We start from the raw sequence: 18,729 nt of genomic DNA, 5'->3' as shown, positions 1-18,729 counted from the left end.
CTACTCTGGATAGTTGTACTTTTCTAGGAGAAGAAGAGAAAAACAGTCTATATGAAGATGGTGATGTAGTTATTGGGGGCCTATTCCCTCTACATTACAGCCCTGTGCCCTCTGTTCTCACATATGCAGTAAAACCAACACCTAATGCTTATAATTAGTAAGTTACAAGCAATTACTTGACCAGTGGAACTGTGCTTAATTGATTTTCTTGTGCTGTTTTTATAGAAAAGTGTAAATATTTTTTGTTATAATTGTTTCTCTGTTTGTCTACAGTTTCAGTGCTCGTGCCCTACGCTGGATGCAGACAATGACTTTTGCGATAAAAGAGATCAATCAACGCACTGATCTCCTACCACAACTCAAACTTGGTTTCCACATCCGTGACAGCTGTAATGATATACCTGTTTCTTTGAGAGCATCCTTTCTATTGGTGAATGGACAGCCGGAGACAGGTCTCGCAACTGAGAGTGTGAAGAGAAATACGATTAGTGATGAAGCCACTGACTTAGGATGTGCTGCTGTAAATAGAACTGTGTCCTCAGTAATCATAGGCGATGCTAGTTCTGGTGTTTCTATGGCTTTGCTACGAAGTCTGGGTTCTTTCCGAATTCCACTGGTGAGACTGTCTCAGCCTCTATTTTTTTTTTTTGTAATTTATCTTAAGCATGATTCAACTTAAGCTGTGTTCTTTTCCAATGCAATCAATACAATGAGTAACCATATTTGAAGTCAAATTATGCTTTTTATTTACTTTTTACTCCTGCTCTGTTAAAAATGTTTAATGGTTGATTGCAGTTAGAAAAAAAACAGTTAACATTTTTTTTCAGTTTGATTTTTGCAAAATAACTTTTATATTTAGCAAGGTAAGACACTATATACATTCTCATATGACTCAACTAAAATCTATTAACATTTATTTATAAGTTTAGATGTCTTGACACTGTCAAACTGTTGAGTAAATTCAGAATGCTTATAACGAAATGTGCATTGTTATCTGGAATTCAATGCTTTCTCTGCAGTCTTTTTAGAGAACAGTAGTGCAAAAGGTCAACCACTGTTTGCTGTAATTCTAGGTGAGCTATTTTGCTTCCTGCAGCTGCCTGACTAATCAAAGGGAATTTCCCACTTTCATGAGAACAATGCCTAGTGATGCCTTCCAGATAAAAGCCCTAGCCCAGCTGGTTCGTTATTTTGGCTGGACTTGGGTGGGAGTCATAGGTGTGGAATCCGATTACGCCCGCTTTGCCATCCAGCTATTCCTTCAGGAATCCGTGCACTATGGTGTGTGTGCTGCCTACACACATTTGTACCCTGAAGGCCTAAGTCACATGGATCTTGACAGGCTTCTGAATGTTATACAGGTGCGTTATACATACAGCTGCTACACTTCTCAATAAAACTTGCAATATGATTTAAAGGTAGTAAAATGTTTGAGACACAATTTCCAAGTGCATGACTACTGTAAATAAACAATAAACAAATCTGTTTAAAAATCCTTTTTGCTGTTTAGTTACAAGATAAGTAAGTTTTTTATCCTTCCATTTAAGTACTCATCCTTCCTTTTAAGTGCAACAACTCATCAATAAAGCGTAGGTTAATTGATGAGTTGCTGTACTAATAATAAAGGGTGTGAGATAAGGTTATTAAGCACTTAGACATTATTAATTTTCATATCATTAAGTTGCCATATTTTTCGGACTATATGGTGCACCTAAAATCCTTAAATGTTTCTCAAAGTTGATGCTTTTGATTGATGATATTTAAAGCGCCTTAAAATCCAGTGCGCTTATGTGTGGACACAGACACACTTAGACACGTTAATTCACAGTGTGTCATTATCTGGTGCGCCTTATGGTCCAAAAAATACGATAGTAATTTGATGTTCTGTATTCGTGCAACATAGTTAATAGAGAGAAATAGAGCTGAAATATCCTAATTTCATCAATTTTATCTATACTATTATATCTCTGCATTTTCTTCAATAGATGACATCTTCAAAAGTCATCATAAGTTTTTCTGGTGAGGCACATATGGAGGGCATTCTAAGAGAGATGCAACGTCAAAAATTAACTGGCTTTCAATGGATTGCCAGCGAGGCCTGGTCTACTGCCAAGTCACTTTGGAAAAAATCTGCCAATCTTCTAAAGGGAACCCTAGGATTTGCCATACAGAGAGCTTCTGTAATACCAGGGCTGCATGACCATCTTGTGGACCTCACGCCATCAGCAATTTATAAATTATCTTTCTTGGCAGAATTCTGGGAGGAAACATTTAATTGTCGACTAAATGGGTCTGTAAACACCCATTATCATGGGTTGGGAAGTTATCAAGGCAGAGAACCATGTAAAGGGACTGAAATTTTAAATAACGTTTACTCTCCTTATTCTGATGTGACACAGCTACGAGTTTCCTATAATGTGTACAAAGCTGTATACCTTGTAGCATATGCCTTGCAAGATATGAGTAATTGCAAAGCTGGAGAGGGGCCTTTCCTGAAAAAAACTTGTGCAGATCCCAAACATTTTAGCCCCTGGCAGGTGAGAATATCTATAAGTAGTATATTATTTGTAGTAATATTTTGAATCTGACAGAAAGAGAAGTTACCTGTCCCATCTGTTTATTCCCTTAGCTTCTCCACTACATGAAGCTGGCAAATTTTTCTGCACTAGGAGAGAAAGTCAACTTTGATCAGAATGGTGACCCAATTGCTTACTATGACCTCATGAACTGGCAGAGGGGGCCTGACGGATCTTTAAATTTGGTTAAAGTGGGTTTCTATGATGCCTCACTTTCCGCTGGACGCAACTTGGTCATAAATGACTCAATGATTATGTGGCCAGTTGGAAAGCAGGTGCGTTCTCCACAAACAGGTCTGAGACCATGTTCACCTCTTAGAATCCTGTGTGCACTGCTGATTGACATATCAGTTAAATTACTGCTATTTATCTTCAACACGCTTTGTAAAATTTGAATCTTAACCTACTTTTAACAGATTGTTGGAATATGATCAGTTGTAATTAATCATTAGAAAAGTCTAAACCTTCTTGTATTCTGAAACAAAACTATATATAGGTATCATCTATATACAATCTGAGTATTTAAAAAAAAACTTTTGTGAACAATAGTCCGCTAACTTTCCCAAAATATCTATAAATTGTCAATTTGTCAGTAATAACTAAAAATCTGTGAAAAATCTGACCTTTTAGGCTACGTTCACACTGCAGGTCATAATGCTCAATTCCGATTTCTTTGTGAAATCGGATTTTTTTGCGTGTCCGTTCACATTTCCAAATATATGCGACTTGTATGTGACCTCCTGTGTGAACTGAACAAGTTCAACCGAAGTGTCCCGCAGGCACACTCGAGGACGCGGTGACGTCACACATAGCAAGCGTCCTCAGTGTTAGCGGAAGTAAACATGGATTATAATGCTCTTTCGCATTTTGTGGTCATTAATTTATTTTCTAACCAGAACTTTATCTCCATTGACTGCTCTTCTCATTGTAGTCCGCTATGGGTGTCGTCTTTCTTCTCGCTTCTGCATAGCAGGACGCAGAATAGTGACGTTTGTTGAGTATCGGTGACGTACAGGTCGGATAAATGCGACCCGGCCGTACAGACACAGGTCGCATTTGAAAAGATCAGATACGTATCGGATTCAGGACCATATATCCAAGTGGCCTGGGTCTCATTTGAAAAAATCCGATCTGTGTTGTTCAGACTGTCATAAAAAGATCAGATACAGGTCGCATATGGGCAAAAAAAATCGGAATTTGGTCACTTCAGGCTGCAGTGTGAACGAAGCCTTAGTCACTTTGAGGTGCCCAAATTTACTTATATTTTCTGAACACATACATAGGCAAATACTGTCAATGTAGTCAGAGTAATTTTCAAAGGTGAAATTTTTCTAATCATTTTAAAGTATAATGCTTACATTTTGTAAACATGTTTTTAGAAATCATTAGAAAGAGAGTAGCCTGTTTAGTCATAATTACTTAAATCTGAGTGCCTAAACTTTGCCTCTCAGGCTTTCCAGTCTGTGTGCAGCAACAGTTGTCCTCCAGGTTTTCGTGTTGCCAGGAGAAAGGGGGAGCCTATCTGCTGTTATGACTGTGTCCCCTGTGCTGAAGGAGAATTTAGTAATACAACTGGTATGTCCTATAATTTACTATGCTTTTTGACCCCTTCAAAATTGCTTAGCTGTACTTCAATTTCATCAGATTAGGTAACTTGTTTTTGTACCTAACTAAATCAAAGTTGCAGATGGAGTTTGCATGTTCTCCCTGTGCATCTATGCATTTTCTCTGGCTTTTCTTCTACTGTGTAAATGCATCCATCTCAATGGCCATTCATTGTTCTTTGTCTGTTTTTTTTTTTTTGTATATGTCACATCTTGGCCATAATTTGCTAGAGACAGACCCCATAGCCCAAGCCCCGCAAAACCCTCAAAAATTCAGCATGTATGGAGAATTGATGGATTTGTAAATACTGTAATTGTTCCTTTGAAATAGTAAAAGAAACACTAAAAGTGACTAATTCCTTTTGCTAAAATTAAACTAGCTCAAGCTTTAATATTCATGTCATGGTTAAGGGATTGTGAGTCAATAAGGGTTGGTAATGACACAATTGAGTTGATGCAAAGCAGAGAAGGAAGGATAAGAATATGCGTTTTTTTCTTTTTGTTCATTCAAACTTTTAAACTGAAGCCCACTGTCACACTGTTTCCTATCTTGGCATCTCTGTTGGCATAGTGAAAAAACATGTATTACACAAGTCTAAATGTGAGAAAATAAGTGGTTTTAGTAAAGCATAAATCCTATGTCATCATTGAAGAATTCTGAGCAGTGCATGTATAATGGGACCAAATATATTTATTTTACATTGTTCCCCAGTTTGAATGAGGGTACTTTATTTTTTGCTGTGATGTCACATCTCATGTTTTGTACACCTTCACGGATCAACTGGACATCTGGAAATGAAATGCAATACGCTACTAGTGTTCCGAATTAGTCATATAATTGTTAGTTGAAATAAAGTAGGTCAAACTCCCAGTGCAGAAAGAATGGCATAGTATGACATTAAGAATTGCTATTAATGGGTCATTGCTATGATATATGAGTTGCAGTGGTGTTGATTAATTAGTAGTAGTGCACGTGTTCAGTAGATATGGTGTGTGACTGCTGCAGCACTTACATGGCATAATTATTCATGGCAGGTCCAAAAAGTGGTGGGTGGTGTTAGCTGTTGTTGTAATTCCGTATTCTACAGTGCAAAATGCATAGTGAGACAATGTTGGAATATTATGTTCCAAGGTACTGTTACTACCTATGAAATGAAAAGCAGATATGCAATAGGGTGGTGGGGCTAAAGTGCAATACAACTCAAACAGACCAAATTCTGCTTTAAATCTGGCTTCTGTAAGTTTTCTCTTCTTGTTCCATCTTCAGATTCTTTAGATTGCTCACTTTGCTCTGGAGACACATGGCCCAATAAAGCCAGAGATCTCTGCATCCCTAAAACAATGGAGTATCTGTCTTACTACGAGTTCATGGGTGTTCTGCTCTGTGCTGCCTCCATTCTAGGAGCTTGTATTTCCCTTGTAATAATTGCCATATTCTACATATATAAAGAAACAGCTCTGGTTCGAGCAAACAACATGGAATTGAGCTTCCTGCTTTTGGTATTTCTCACCATCTGTTTCCTTGTTGGTCTACTGTTCCTTGGTAAGCCTTCTGACTGGCTCTGTCGGATCAGATATCCAGCATTTGGGATCAGTTTTGCACTCTGCCTTTCATGCCTCCTGGCCAAGACAGGTGTGGTCCTAATAGCTTTTAGGTCCAGATTACCAGGAAGTAATGCTATGAAATGGTTTGGAATCAAACAGCAAAGAGCCAGTGTGCTTTTGGGAACTAGCATACAGGTAGTAAGACCTTTCCCATTTATTAATATTTTTATGTTAAATCTGTTTAAAAACACTATCCCTTTGTTTATTTTTATCTTCTCAAGGTTCTGGTCTGTGTTATTTGGCTACTTACCAGTCCACCTCATGCCAATTACAATACAGATTACCACAGCTCTACAATCATCATTGAATGTGCGACGGGTTCAGACCTTGAGTTTTGGCTCGTTCTTGGATACATCGGAATCCTGGCTTGCATGTGCCTCGTGATGGCCTTTTTGGCACGAAAGCTGCCTGATAATTTCAACGAGGCCAAGTTTATCACCTTCAGCATACTAATTTTCTTTGCTGTTTGGGTTACTTTTATTCCAGTTTATATGAGCGCTGTTGGAAAGTACACTGTAGCTGTGCATGTTTTTGCTATTTTTGCCTCAGCTCTAGGACTTCTGTTTTGCATTTTTACCCCAAAGTGCTATGTAATATTGCTGAAACCTGAAAAGAACAGTAAAAAACAAATATTGCAAAGGTAAAAAGAAGCAACTGCAACACATGCAAAACTGTGAGGGACTCGACGACTCATAAAACTGTTTCAAGAACACACAAAAAAAATTGTGGTGAATTGATAAATCTACAGATAGATTTTTGACTGGTAATGGTGTCAGTATGAGGTATAAACTAAACTGTTATCAAACAAATCCAATTAAAGTTGGCTCACCACAGAAATGTTAGAGAACGTGTACTTATAACATCATGTTTGTTGTGAATAACTTTTAACATGGGCACATCTTCCAACAGCTGCAATGTACAATATTTTGATAAGATTCAGGAAGTCTGTTAAAAACCTTGTCCCTGCAGCCTAGTTTGTCTCTTTCTGAAATTGATGTGTCATCAAAAATTAAATAAATCACAAGATCCCCAGTTTTTGAGCATCCTATATCGTGTTTGTAACTGAAATGGACATACATTTCTGAGGCAGAAGTTCCACATTTATTGTTACTTGAGAGTGACTTTGGTAAACCTAGTTACTTTAAGTGCAGCATATCGTCCTTAGCATAAGAGTTTGTAAATTAACTGCAAAAAAGTACTGTCACAGTTATTAAGTATTGCATGTATATTTTTCACCTTAATTAAATAAACAATATATGTTGAAAGAAAATCAGTTGTATTATTTTTTTTCCTCCTTAAATAACTTCTATAATTTAATAAATTATGTGACTTGAAATAAAAAAGAAAGACAATAAATTTGTCTTGCGTAATCTAAAACATCAACTTTGATATGCACAATTATCATTATTACTATATTAACCCTTATGTCAACAGGACAATCCCATTGAGATTAAGAATATATTTTACAAGCGAATCCTGGCCAGGACTGGATGCAGCACACATAGTTTACATAACATTCACAACAAAGACCATCATAAATACAATAATAAAATATTCCTCAATTCAAACATTTACGGACAAATGATTAATTCTTAAACTTATTCAGAGCAGCCTTAAAAACACTTAGTGACAACAGCACATTTAAGTTCAAGCTTTTCTGTATTTGGTTCCATTATGATGGAGCAGAAAACGGAAAAGATTTATTTTCAACATTTTTTCGAATTTTAAGCACGGAAAGTAAACGTTCACACAACAAAAATAATAACCACCAGTGGCTTTTGCAAGTCTTCTTAAATTACTACTTGTAATATTTTTTCCAACTTTTCATAGTCAATGAAAAAACAAACAAACAAACAAAACTTAAAAACTAAAGCAAATGATTTGTAATAAATTAGCTGCAATAAATAAGTTTCAAGGGACATGTTTAGGGAATTGTCTTTGCATAGCATGATTTTCCATGGTAAATTCCAGATTCTAAAAAGATATAAAACAGATATATTGAGCTTATATGTGGTAGTTTTCTCCATAACCACTGACACTTAATCATTGCTCATTCATTGTACTTTTTCTAACCCATAATGCCTGATTTTCTTTCTTTTTGTCTTCTTTTCCCATTGTATTTATCTGTTGTAAAACTCTGTCATCAACACCTTTTCATGAACTTATTTTGTCCTAGCATGACTGAGAGCTTGTGATAGTGTACTGTATTTGCATCCATACTGCCTAATGATTATTAGAAATGGTGAGACATTATAGAAGGAAGAGGTAACTATTTAACTATTTGAAATTGACACTGGAAAATGCAAAAAAAAACAAATAAAAATAACAACTGAAAATATTGTGATATATTGCAAATTCAACATGCTAATCATTATTTGCTATAATAAAATAACAATATTGTAAAGATTTTGCCAAAAAGCCCCTTTCCACTATTTACCTTTTGTTATTCTTCTCCAGACCAGAGGGGGCATTGCTTGATTGGTTATTATGGTAAACGTTGTAGCCTTATTTGGCCAAGGGTTGCAACCATCTTGCAGTCTGATATATTAAGTAGTCCCAGGCCTATTAATAACTACAATTCTTTTGAACATTTAACCCGTAGTTTTTCGTCATCCACACTGCAAAGTATTAAAACCTGTTATATTCATTGTTTTGTATTGTCCACAAGGCCCTTAATCTCAGTTTTCAGACTTTTTAACTAATTTAGTGCTAAACACTAACAAGGTTATTAGAGTGGGGGATTTTAACATTCATGTTGCACTGAATGTGATAACCTTAATGCAGTCTTTAATTCTATCCTAGATTCAATTGGTTTTGCACAAAATGTGCCACACACTCTTGCCTTCATACGTTGGACCTTGTGCTGACATATGGCATTGATTCTGAAAAATTAACAGTTATTTCTCACAACCCTGTCCTATCTGACCATGTTTAATAACATTTAAGCTCAATTTAAAGGAGTTATCCATCCCCAATAGAAGTTTTCATTATAGACGATCTTTATCAAATAATGCTGTAGCAAACTTTAAAGTCTGTTCCCCTTTTAATTTCCTCAGTATCACATAAATGCCCAGAAGATGTCAACAATGTTGTTTCTTGCCATTCACAAATTGACACTTTTGTTGATGGTGTCACTTTCTCGTTGTGTTTTGCATTAGACAATGTAGCCCCCTTGAAAAAGGAAGTAATTATTCACAGGAAGCTGGCTCCCTGGTTTAATTTTGAGCTGCATTCTTTGAAGCCCAACGGTAGGGAATTTGAGACAAAATGGCGCTCTACACATCTAGAGGAATCCTACCTAATCAGGAAAAACAGTCTACTATGATATAAAAAGACCCTTCGCAGAGTTAGAGCAGCATATTTTTCATCATTAATAGAGGAGAATAAAAATAATCCTAGGTTTCTCGTTAGTACAGCTGGCAAAAATTACCCAGAGTCATAGCTCTGTAGATCCATCCATTCCTTTAGCTCTCACCTGTAATGATTTTATAGGATTCTTCATAAATAAAACTGATTCTATTAAAAATATCCCACTGCCCTCCCTGTTCACACATGCTCCCTGAAAGGGAGAGAGACAAACAAACAAGCTGTCTCTGCCAGGAGGACAGAGTAGTTGCTGGACTACACTGCCCTGTTTCTAACATAAAGTCAAAATAAACTTCATGTTATATTGAATTAACTTACTTGTCCAGCAGAATGCCTGCAACCTGGTAATAACAGCCGATATAGACTCGTTTTCTCCTGGTTATTACTTCTTTTTCTTTTCTTGTTTACTTTCTCTCTCCCCTCGCGGGACATAGTATGGATTGTCCTCCATTTCAACAGAAAATGGTAAATAGAATGATCTACAGTCGTCTTCACTTGTTTTCTCTTCCTCTTCCACCAACAGCACAGCCTCACATAGGACACAGAGAGGGAAAACATGTATGGCAACAGCCACCTGAGCCAGTGAGCAACCATATAAACAAAAAAAGGTCAGATTAGTTATGAGAGACAGCTTTTTTTTTCCTTTCACAGTATAAATATTTTTAGACTCACATTTTGCTTTTGATGAATGCACAGCCTAGATTATCCTTGGAGATAAAACATAACTTTATTATAAATGTAAGGGTTGAGGCTTTGGAAGCGTTGTAAGCAGAGCAAAACATGCAGAGTGTGGGATCTAACAAACTAAACAGGTAACACAAATTAAGCAAGGCTTACGTTTCCTTGGTTTATAGTATTCACAGGAATAGATGTTATCATCCCCATCAATTATGTCACAACAACCATTTCTGGGCGGTACCCTGAGACTTGTGCTTGGCTACTGCAGTATAAAAATCATATGTGCCTAATTTCATTGTACAATGTGTGTGTGAAGAGTGCAGCAATCCTTTCAATTTTCCTTCATTCCTGAGACACACATGGCACTACTGACTGCAAGGCTCTTTCTCTTTCTGTTTCTATTCAGAGGAAAACAAGGTTCAGGAGCTACTCTGGATAGTTGTACTTTTCTAGGAGAAGAAGAGAAAAACAGTCTATATGAAGATGGTGATGTAGTTATTGGGGGCCTATTCCCTCTACATTACAGCCCTGTGCCCTCTGTTCTCACATATGCAGTAAAACCAGCACCTAATGCTTATAATTAGTAAGTTACAAGCATTTGCTTGACCTGTGGAAATGTGCTTAATTGATTTTCTTGTGCTGTTTTTATAGAAAAGTGTAAATATTTTTTGTTGTAATTGTTTCTCTGTTTGTCTACAGTTTCAGTGCTCGTGCCTTACGCTGGATGCAGACAATGACTTTTGCGATAAAAGAGATCAATCAACGCACTGATCTCCTACCACAACTAAAACTTGGTTTCCACATCCGTGACAGCTGTGATGATATACCTGTTTCTTTGAGAGCATCCTTTCTATTGGTGAATGGACAGCCGGAGAGAGGTCTCACAACTGAGAGTGTGAAGAGAAATACGAATAGAGATGAAGCCACAGATTTAGGATGTGCTGCTGTAAATAGAACTGTGTCCTCAGTAATCATAGGCGATGCTGGTTCTGGTGTTTCTATGGCTTTGCTACGAAGTCTGGGTCCTTTCCGAATTCCACTGGTGAGACTGTCTCAGCCTATATATTTTTTTTTTTTTTGTGATTTATCTTAAGCATGATTCAACTTAAGCTGTATTCTTCAATGCAATCAGTACAATGAGTAACCATGTTTTAAGTCAAATTATGCTTTTTATTTACTTTTTACTCCTGCTCTGTTAAAAATTGTTTAATGGTTGATTGCAGTTAGAAAAAAAGAGTTAACAATTTTTTTTCAGTTTGATTTTTGCAAAATAACTTTTATATTTAGAAAGGTAAGACACTACATACATTATCATACGACACAACTAAAATCTACTAATATGTATGTTTAAGTTTAGATGTCTTGACACTGTCAAACTGTTGAGTAAATTCAGAATGCATCTAAAGAAATGTGCATTGTTTTCTGGAATTTGATGCTTTTTCTGCTTTTTCTTTTTAGAGAACAGTAGTGCAAAAGGTCAACCACTGTTTGCTGTAATTCTAGGTGAGCTATTTTGCTTCCTGCAACTGCCTGAGTAATCAAAGGGAATTTCCCACCTTCATGAGAACAATGCCTAGTGATGCCTTCCAGATAAAAGCCCTAGCCCAGCTGGTTCGTTATTTTGGCTGGACTTGGGTGGGAGTCATTGGTGTGGAATCCGATTATGCCCACTTTGCCGTCCAGCTTTTCCTTCAGGAATCCGTGCACTATGGTGTGTGTGCTGCCTACACACATTTCTACCCTGTAGGCCTAAGTCACATGGATCTTGAAAGGCTTCTGAATGTTATACAGGTGCGTTATACATACAGCTGCTACATTTCTTAATAAAAGTTACAATATGATTCAAAGGTAGTAGAAAGTTTAAGATACAATTTTCCAGTACATAGCTACTGTAAATAATAAAATAAATCTGTTTAAAAATCCTTTTTCATTTTTAGTTAAAAGATAAGAAAGTTTTTTATCCTTCCTTTTAAGTTATTTTTCTCCGTTGGTTTAATGAGTTGCTGCACTAAAAATAAAATGTATGAAATAAGGTTATTAAACACTTAGACATTAATATTTTTTTCATATCATTAAGATACTGTATTTTTCGGACCATAAGGCACACTTAAAATCCTTACATTTTCTCAAATATTGAGGGTGCACCTTATAATCTGGTGTGCCTGATATATGATTACCGTACTTGTACGTACTGATATATGTACGTGATAATATGTTAAAATGTGTCAGTACGACTTTGGTAAGCAGTGAAGCCACTTCGCTCAATGGATATTCAGAGCATTACCCCTAAGCAGTCCACCAGACTGCCTGACTGTAATATCTAAAGTAGAAGTGCATTCATGTAAAGCATCCCGCCCCCGAGGTAAACGCTGATAACAATAAACCAAGAAAGTTAATTCAATATAAAAGTTCCTTTTATTTTGACCTTATGTTAGACACAGGACTGTGTCTCTGTCATCCCAACAGAGATGGATAGCTCTCTTTCTCAGGAGAGAGCTGTGTATGTGGGAGGTACATAATTGGGAAGAATATGTAATGCGCCTTAAAATCCAGTGCGCTTTATGTGTAGACATAGACACACATAAAAACATTAATTCACAGTGAGTCTTATTATCTGGTGTGCCTTATGGTCCCAAAAATATGGTAGTAATTTGATACTCTGTATTTGTGCAACATAGTTAATAGAGCCAAAACATACTAATTTCATATATTTTATCTATACTATACTACCTCTGCATTTTCTTCAATAGATGACATCTTCAAAAGTCATCATAAATTTTTCTGGTGAGGCAGAGATGCAGGGCATTCTAAGAGAGATGCAACGTCGAAATTTAACTGGCTTTCAATGGATTGCCAGCGAGGCCTGGTCTACTGCCAAGTCACTTTGGGAAAAATCTGCCAATCTTCTACAGGGAACCCTAGGATTTGCCATACAGAGAGCTTCTGTAATACCAGGGCTGTATGACCATCTTGTGGACCTCACACCATCAGCAATTTATAAATTATCTTTCTTGGCAGAATTTTGGGAGGAAACATTTAATTGTCGACTAAATGGGTCTGTAAACACCCACTATCATGTGTTGGGAAGTTATCAAGGCAGAGAACCATGTAAAGGGACTGAAATTTTAAATAACGTTTACTCTCCTTATTCTGATGTGACACAGCTACGAGTTTCCTATAATGTGTTCAAAGCTGTATACCTTGTAGCATATGCCTTACAAGATATGAGTAATTGCAAAAATGGAGAGGGGCCATTCCTGAAAAAAACTTGTGCAGATCCCAAGAATTTTAGCCCCTGGCAGGTGAGAAAATCTATAAGTAGTATATTATTTGTAGTAATATTTTGAATCTGACAGAAAGAGAAGTTAACTGTCCCATACGTTTATTCCCTTAGCTTCTCCACTACATGAAGCTGGCAAATTTTTCTGCACTAGGAGAGAAAGTCAACTTTGATCAGAATGGGGACCCAATTGCTTACTATGACCTCATGAACTGGCAGAGGGGGCCTGACGGATCTTTAAATTTGGTTAAAGTGGGTTTCTATGATGCCTCACTTTCTGCTGGAGGCAGCTTGGTCATAAATGACTCAATGATTATGTGGCCAAGTTGGAAAGCAGGTGCGTTCTCCACAAACAGGTCTGAGACCATGTTCACCTCTTAGAATCCTGTGTGCACTGCTGATTGACATATCAGTTAAATTACTGCTATTTATCTGCAACACACTTTGTAAAATTTGAATCTTTATCTGCTTTTGACAGATTGTTGGAATGTGATCAGATGTAATTAATCATTAGAAAATTCTAAACCTTCCTGTATTCTGAAAAAAAAAACCTATATATAGGGATCATCTATATACAATCTGAGTTTTTTTTTTAAAACTTTTGTAAACAGTAGTCCACTAACTTTCCCAGAATATCTATAAATTGTCAATTTGTCAGTAATAACTAAAGATCTGAACAAAATCTGACCCTTTAGTCACTTTGTGGTGCCCAAATTTACTTACATTTTCTGAACACATACATAGGCAACTACTGTCAATGTAGTCAGAGTAATTTTCAAAGTTAAACTTTTTCTAATCATTTTAAAGTATATTGCTTACATTTTGTAAACATGTTTTTAGAAATCATTAGAAAGAGAGTAGCCTGTTTAGTCATAATTACTTAAATCTGAGTGCCTAAACTTTGCCTCTCAGGCTTTCCAGTCTGTGTGCAGCAACAGTTGTCCTCCAGGTTTTCGTGTTGCCAGGAGAAAGGGGGAGCCTATCTGCTGTTATGACTGTGTCCCCTGTGCTGAAGGAGAGTTTAGTAATACAACTGGTATGTCCTGTAATTTACTATGCTTTTTGACCCCTTCAAAATTGCTTAGCTGTACTTCAATTTCATCAGATTAGGTAACTTGTTTTTGTACCTAACTAAAACAAAGTTGCAGATGGAGTTTGCATGTTCTCCCTGTGCATCTGTACGTTTTCTCTGGCTTTTCTCCTATTGTGCAAATGCATCCATCTCAATGGCCACTCATTGTTCTTTGTCTCTTTTTTTGTATACATCACATCTTGGCCATAATCTGCTAGAGACAGACCCCATAGCCCAACCCCCGCAAACCCTCAAAAACTCAGCGTGTATAGAGAATTGATGGATTTGTAAATACTGTAATTGTTCCTTTGAAATAGTAAAAGAAACACTAAAAGTGACTAATTCCTTTTGCTAAAATTAAACTAGCTCAAGCTTTAATATTCCTGCCATGGTTAAGGGATTGTGAGTCAATAAGGATCTCCATTGGTAATGACACAATTGAGTCGATGCACAGCAGAGAAGGAAGAATAAGAATACACGTTCTTTCTTTTTGTTCATTAAAATTTTCAAACTGAAGCCCACTGTCACACTGTTTCCTATCTTGGCATCTCTGTTGGCATAGTGAAAAAACATGTATTACACAGGTCTAAATGTGAGAAAATAAGTGGTTTTAGTAAAACATAAATCCTATGTCATCATTGAAGAATTGTGAGCAGTGCATGTATAATGGGACCAAATATATTTAATTCACATTGTTCCCCAGTTTGAATGAGGGTATTTTATTTTTTGCTGTGATGTCAAATCTCATGTTTTTTTTCCTTCACGGATCAACTGGACATCTGGAAATGAAATGCAATGCACTACTAGTGTTCCGAATTAGTCAGATAATTATTAGTTGAAATAAAGTAGGTCAAACTCCCAGTGCAGAAAGAACAGCATAGTGTGATATTAAGAATTGTTATTAATGGGTCATTGCTATGATATATGAGTTGCAGTGGTGTTGATTAATTAGTAGTAGTGCACATGTTCAGTAGATATGGTGTGTGACCGCTGCAGCACTTACATGGCATAATTATTCATGGCAGGTCCAAAAAGTGGCGGGTGGTGTTAGCTTTTGATGTAATTCCGTATTCTACAGTGCAAAATGCATAGTGAGGCAATGTTGGAATATTATGTTTCAAGGTACTGTTACTTCCTATGAAATGAAAGGCAGATATGCAATAGGGTGGTGGGGCAAAAGTGCAACACAACTCAAACAGACCAAATTCTGCTTTAAATCTGGCTTCTGTAAGTTTTCTCTTCTTTCTCCATCTTCAGATTCTTTAGATTGCTCACTTTGCTCTGAAGACACATGGCCCAATAAAGCCAGAGATCTCTGCATCCCTAAAACAATGGAGTATCTTTCTTTCTACGAGTTCATGGGTGTTCTGCTCTGTGCTGCCTCCATTTTAGGAGCTTGTATTTCCCTTGTAATAATTGCCATATTCTACATATATAAAGAAACAGCTCTGGTTCGAGCAAACAACATGGAATTGAGCTTCCTGCTTTTGGTATTTCTCACCATCTGTTTCCTTGTTGGTCTACTGTTCCTTGGTAAGCCTTCTGACTGGCTCTGTCGGATCAGATATCCAGCATTTGGGATCAGTTTTGCACTCTGCCTTTCATGCCTCCTGGCCAAAACAGGTGTGGTCCTAATGGCTTTTAGGTCCAGATTACCAGGAAGTAATGCTATGAAATGGTTTGGAATCAAACAGCAAAGAGCCAGTGTGCTTTTGGGAACTAGCATACAGGTAGTAAAACCTTTCCCATTTATTAATATTTTTATTTTAAATCTGTTTAAAAACACTATCCCTTTGTTTATTTCTATCTTCTCAAGGTTCTGGTCTGTGTTATTTGGCTACTTACAAGTCCACCTCATGCCAATTACAATACAGATTACCACAGCTCTACAATCATCATTGAATGTGCGACAGGTTCAGACATTGGCTTTTGGCTCGTTCTTGGATACATCGGAATCCTGGCTTGCATGTGCCTCGTGATGGCCTTTTGGCACGAAAGCTGCCTGATAATTTCAACGAGGCCAAGTTTATCACCTTCAGCATACTAATTTTCTTTGCTGTTTGGGTTACTTTTATCCCAGTTTATATGAGCGCTGTTGGAAAGTACACTGTAGCTGTGCATGTTTTTGCTATTTTAGCCTCAGCTCTAGGACTTCTGTTTTGCATTTTTGCCCCGAAATGCTATGTAATATTGCTGAAACCTGAAAAGAACAGTAAAAAACAAATAATGCAAAGGTAAAAAGAAAGCAACTGCAACACATGCAAATATGTGAGGGACTCGACGACTCATACAACTGTTTCAAGAATATACAAAAAGAAATGAGTGGTTCATTGATAAATCTACAGATAGATTTGTGCCTGGTAATGGTGTCAGACTGAGGTATAAACTAAACTGTTATCAAACAATACAATTAAATCTGGCTCACTGCAGAAAAGAGCATGTATTTATAAAATCATGAAGATTGGGAATAACTTTACCATGGGCACATATTCCAACAGTTGCAATGTACAATATTTTGACAATATTTAGGAAGTCTGGTAAAATCCTTGACCCTGCAGCCTAGGGTTTGTCTCTTTCTGAAATTGACGTGTGATCAAAAATAAAAATTAAAATCACAAGATCCCAAATTTTTGAATATCCCATATCTGCCGTAATATACGATTTTGTAATTAACTGTAAAAACCTACTGTCACAGTTATTAAGTATTGTATGTATATTTTCACCTTAATTTAATAAACAATATATGTTCAAAGAAAGTCAGTTGTGTTATATTTTCCTCCTTAAATTAACTTCTATAGTACAACAAATTATGTGACTTAAAAATAAAAAAGGACAATAAATTGTGTCTTGCATAATCTAAACCACTGATGTTTAAGACATGCACAATTATCATTATTATATTAACCCGTATTTCAGCAGGAAAATCCCATTGAGATTAAGAATCTATTTTACAATCCTGGCCAGGACTGGATGAAGCACACTTAGTTTACATAACATTCACAACAAACACCATCATAAATAAAATAATAAAATATTCCTCAATTAAAATATTTACAGACAAATTTATTAATTTTCAAACTTATAAAGAGCAGCCTTAAAAAACATTTTCAGACAACAGCACTTTTAAGAACAAGCTTTTCTGTAATTGGTTCTATTTTTTAATAGTGTCCTGTCTGGCAATGTGGCAATAAGAATTGTTGTCTTAATGCAAGTAGCTTATAATTTATGCGGGGAATATTTAATGTTATATGGACACTAAATCAAGAATGTAGAAGAGAAAAAAAGGAGAAAAGGTGAAAGAAAACGGAGAGAATAATACAACATCCTCAGTCTGCTTCTTCACCTGCAAAGAGAGATGTAAAAAGAACAGCACAACCAGCTGATAAAGTATTACAGATACAACGCCTTGATACCATCACTGAAGTATATACAGTATCAAATAATACGACATGTAAAAGTGACAGCTGAAGATAATAGTAGGGGTTTTCTGTATGGAAGTGAGTCTGTAAATACCTGGATCCATGCACGTAATTGGTTCTATTAAGATGGAGCAGAATACTAAAAAGATTTTTTTGCAACATTACTTCGACTTTTAAGCACGGAAAGTAAAGTTCACCCAACAAAAATAATAACCTCCAGTGGCTTTTGCAAGTCTTCTTAACTACTACTTGTAATATTTTTTCCAACTTTTCATAGTCAATGAAAACAAACAAACAAAACTAGAGCAAACTATTTGTAATAAGTTAGCTGCAATAAATAAGCTTCAAGTGACAGGTTTCTTAAGAAATATATAAAACAGACATGTTTGACCTTCTCCATAACCACTTACACTTCATCATTGCTCATTCCTTGTGCTTTTTCAAACACTATGATGCCAGATTTCTTTCATTTCTTTCTTTCCCCATTGTATTTATCTGTTGTAGAACTCTGTCATCAACACCTTTCATGAACTTATTTTGTCCTAGCATGACTGATAGCTTGCAATAGTGTACTGTATTTGCATCCATATTAGCTAATGATTATTAGAAATGGTGAGACATTAGAAGGTAGGAAAGAGGTAACTATTCAACTATTTGTAATTGACACTGGAAAATCCAAAAAAAAAAAAAAAAAAACATTGAACTCATTGAACTTGCAATAATTGACTGTAATAAGATTTTGCCAAAAAGCCCCTTTCCACTATTTACCTTTTGTAATAATTTTTCTCCAGACCAGAGGGGGCATAGTTTGATTGGTTGTTATGGTAAATGTTGTAGGCTTATTACATCGGGTCAAGGTTATCTGTGTTTGGTGTGCATCTTTGAGCACATCTCAAAGATGCACACAAAATAGTCAAGCAAGATGAGCACTTATCCTGATCCCTGGCTTGAGGTTTATTCTTGTTAAAAGGGAATTGTTCCACGGCACTTGGATTTAAATAGACTAATTTAAATATTCACACTGGCAGTAATGACACCCAGTTACGCCAACAGGAGTTAACTAAAGTTAGTGTTGTTTCGGTGTGAGGGTGTTGTTAAACAATGTCTCCGTAATTTTCTCATGACATGT

The 18,729-nt window shown here is 36.4% G+C and overlaps 2 protein-coding genes across 2 annotated transcripts in view; both read left to right on the top strand.

Annotated features, from left to right (window-relative positions):
• Positions 1 to 87: 87 nt before the first annotated feature.
• Positions 88 to 6,515, top strand: LOC118558372 (extracellular calcium-sensing receptor-like). Its single transcript, XM_036128901.1, has 8 exons — positions 88 to 157; positions 274 to 616; positions 1,074 to 1,361; positions 1,986 to 2,537; positions 2,630 to 2,851; positions 4,028 to 4,151; positions 5,457 to 5,920; positions 6,007 to 6,515. The coding sequence occupies exons 2-8, from the start codon at positions 299 to 301 to the stop codon at positions 6,427 to 6,429; spliced, it is 2,391 nt and encodes a 796-aa protein (XP_035984794.1). The 5' UTR covers positions 88 to 157; positions 274 to 298; the 3' UTR covers positions 6,430 to 6,515.
• Positions 6,516 to 10,283: 3,768 nt separating this feature from the next.
• The window catches only part of LOC118558359 (extracellular calcium-sensing receptor-like), a 14,560-nt gene continuing 6,114 nt past the window's right edge, over positions 10,284 to 18,729 (top strand). Inside the window, 10 exon segments of the mRNA XM_036128874.1 lie at positions 10,284 to 10,412; positions 10,529 to 10,871; positions 11,333 to 11,620; positions 12,580 to 13,131; positions 13,224 to 13,433; positions 13,435 to 13,446; positions 14,022 to 14,145; positions 15,439 to 15,911; positions 15,998 to 16,166; positions 16,169 to 16,415. Of these exon segments, the coding sequence (XP_035984767.1) occupies positions 10,554 to 10,871; positions 11,333 to 11,620; positions 12,580 to 13,131; positions 13,224 to 13,433; positions 13,435 to 13,446; positions 14,022 to 14,145; positions 15,439 to 15,911; positions 15,998 to 16,166; positions 16,169 to 16,415 (2,393 nt within the window). The 5' untranslated portion in view covers positions 10,284 to 10,412; positions 10,529 to 10,553.

Source organism: Fundulus heteroclitus, unplaced genomic scaffold, assembly GCF_011125445.2.
Source record: "Fundulus heteroclitus isolate FHET01 unplaced genomic scaffold, MU-UCD_Fhet_4.1 scaffold_124, whole genome shotgun sequence".
In the NCBI taxonomy this organism is placed as follows: Eukaryota; Metazoa; Chordata; class Actinopteri; order Cyprinodontiformes; family Fundulidae; genus Fundulus; species Fundulus heteroclitus.
Note: the sequence above shows the minus strand (reverse complement) of the source record. Positions and strands in the feature narration are given on the sequence as shown.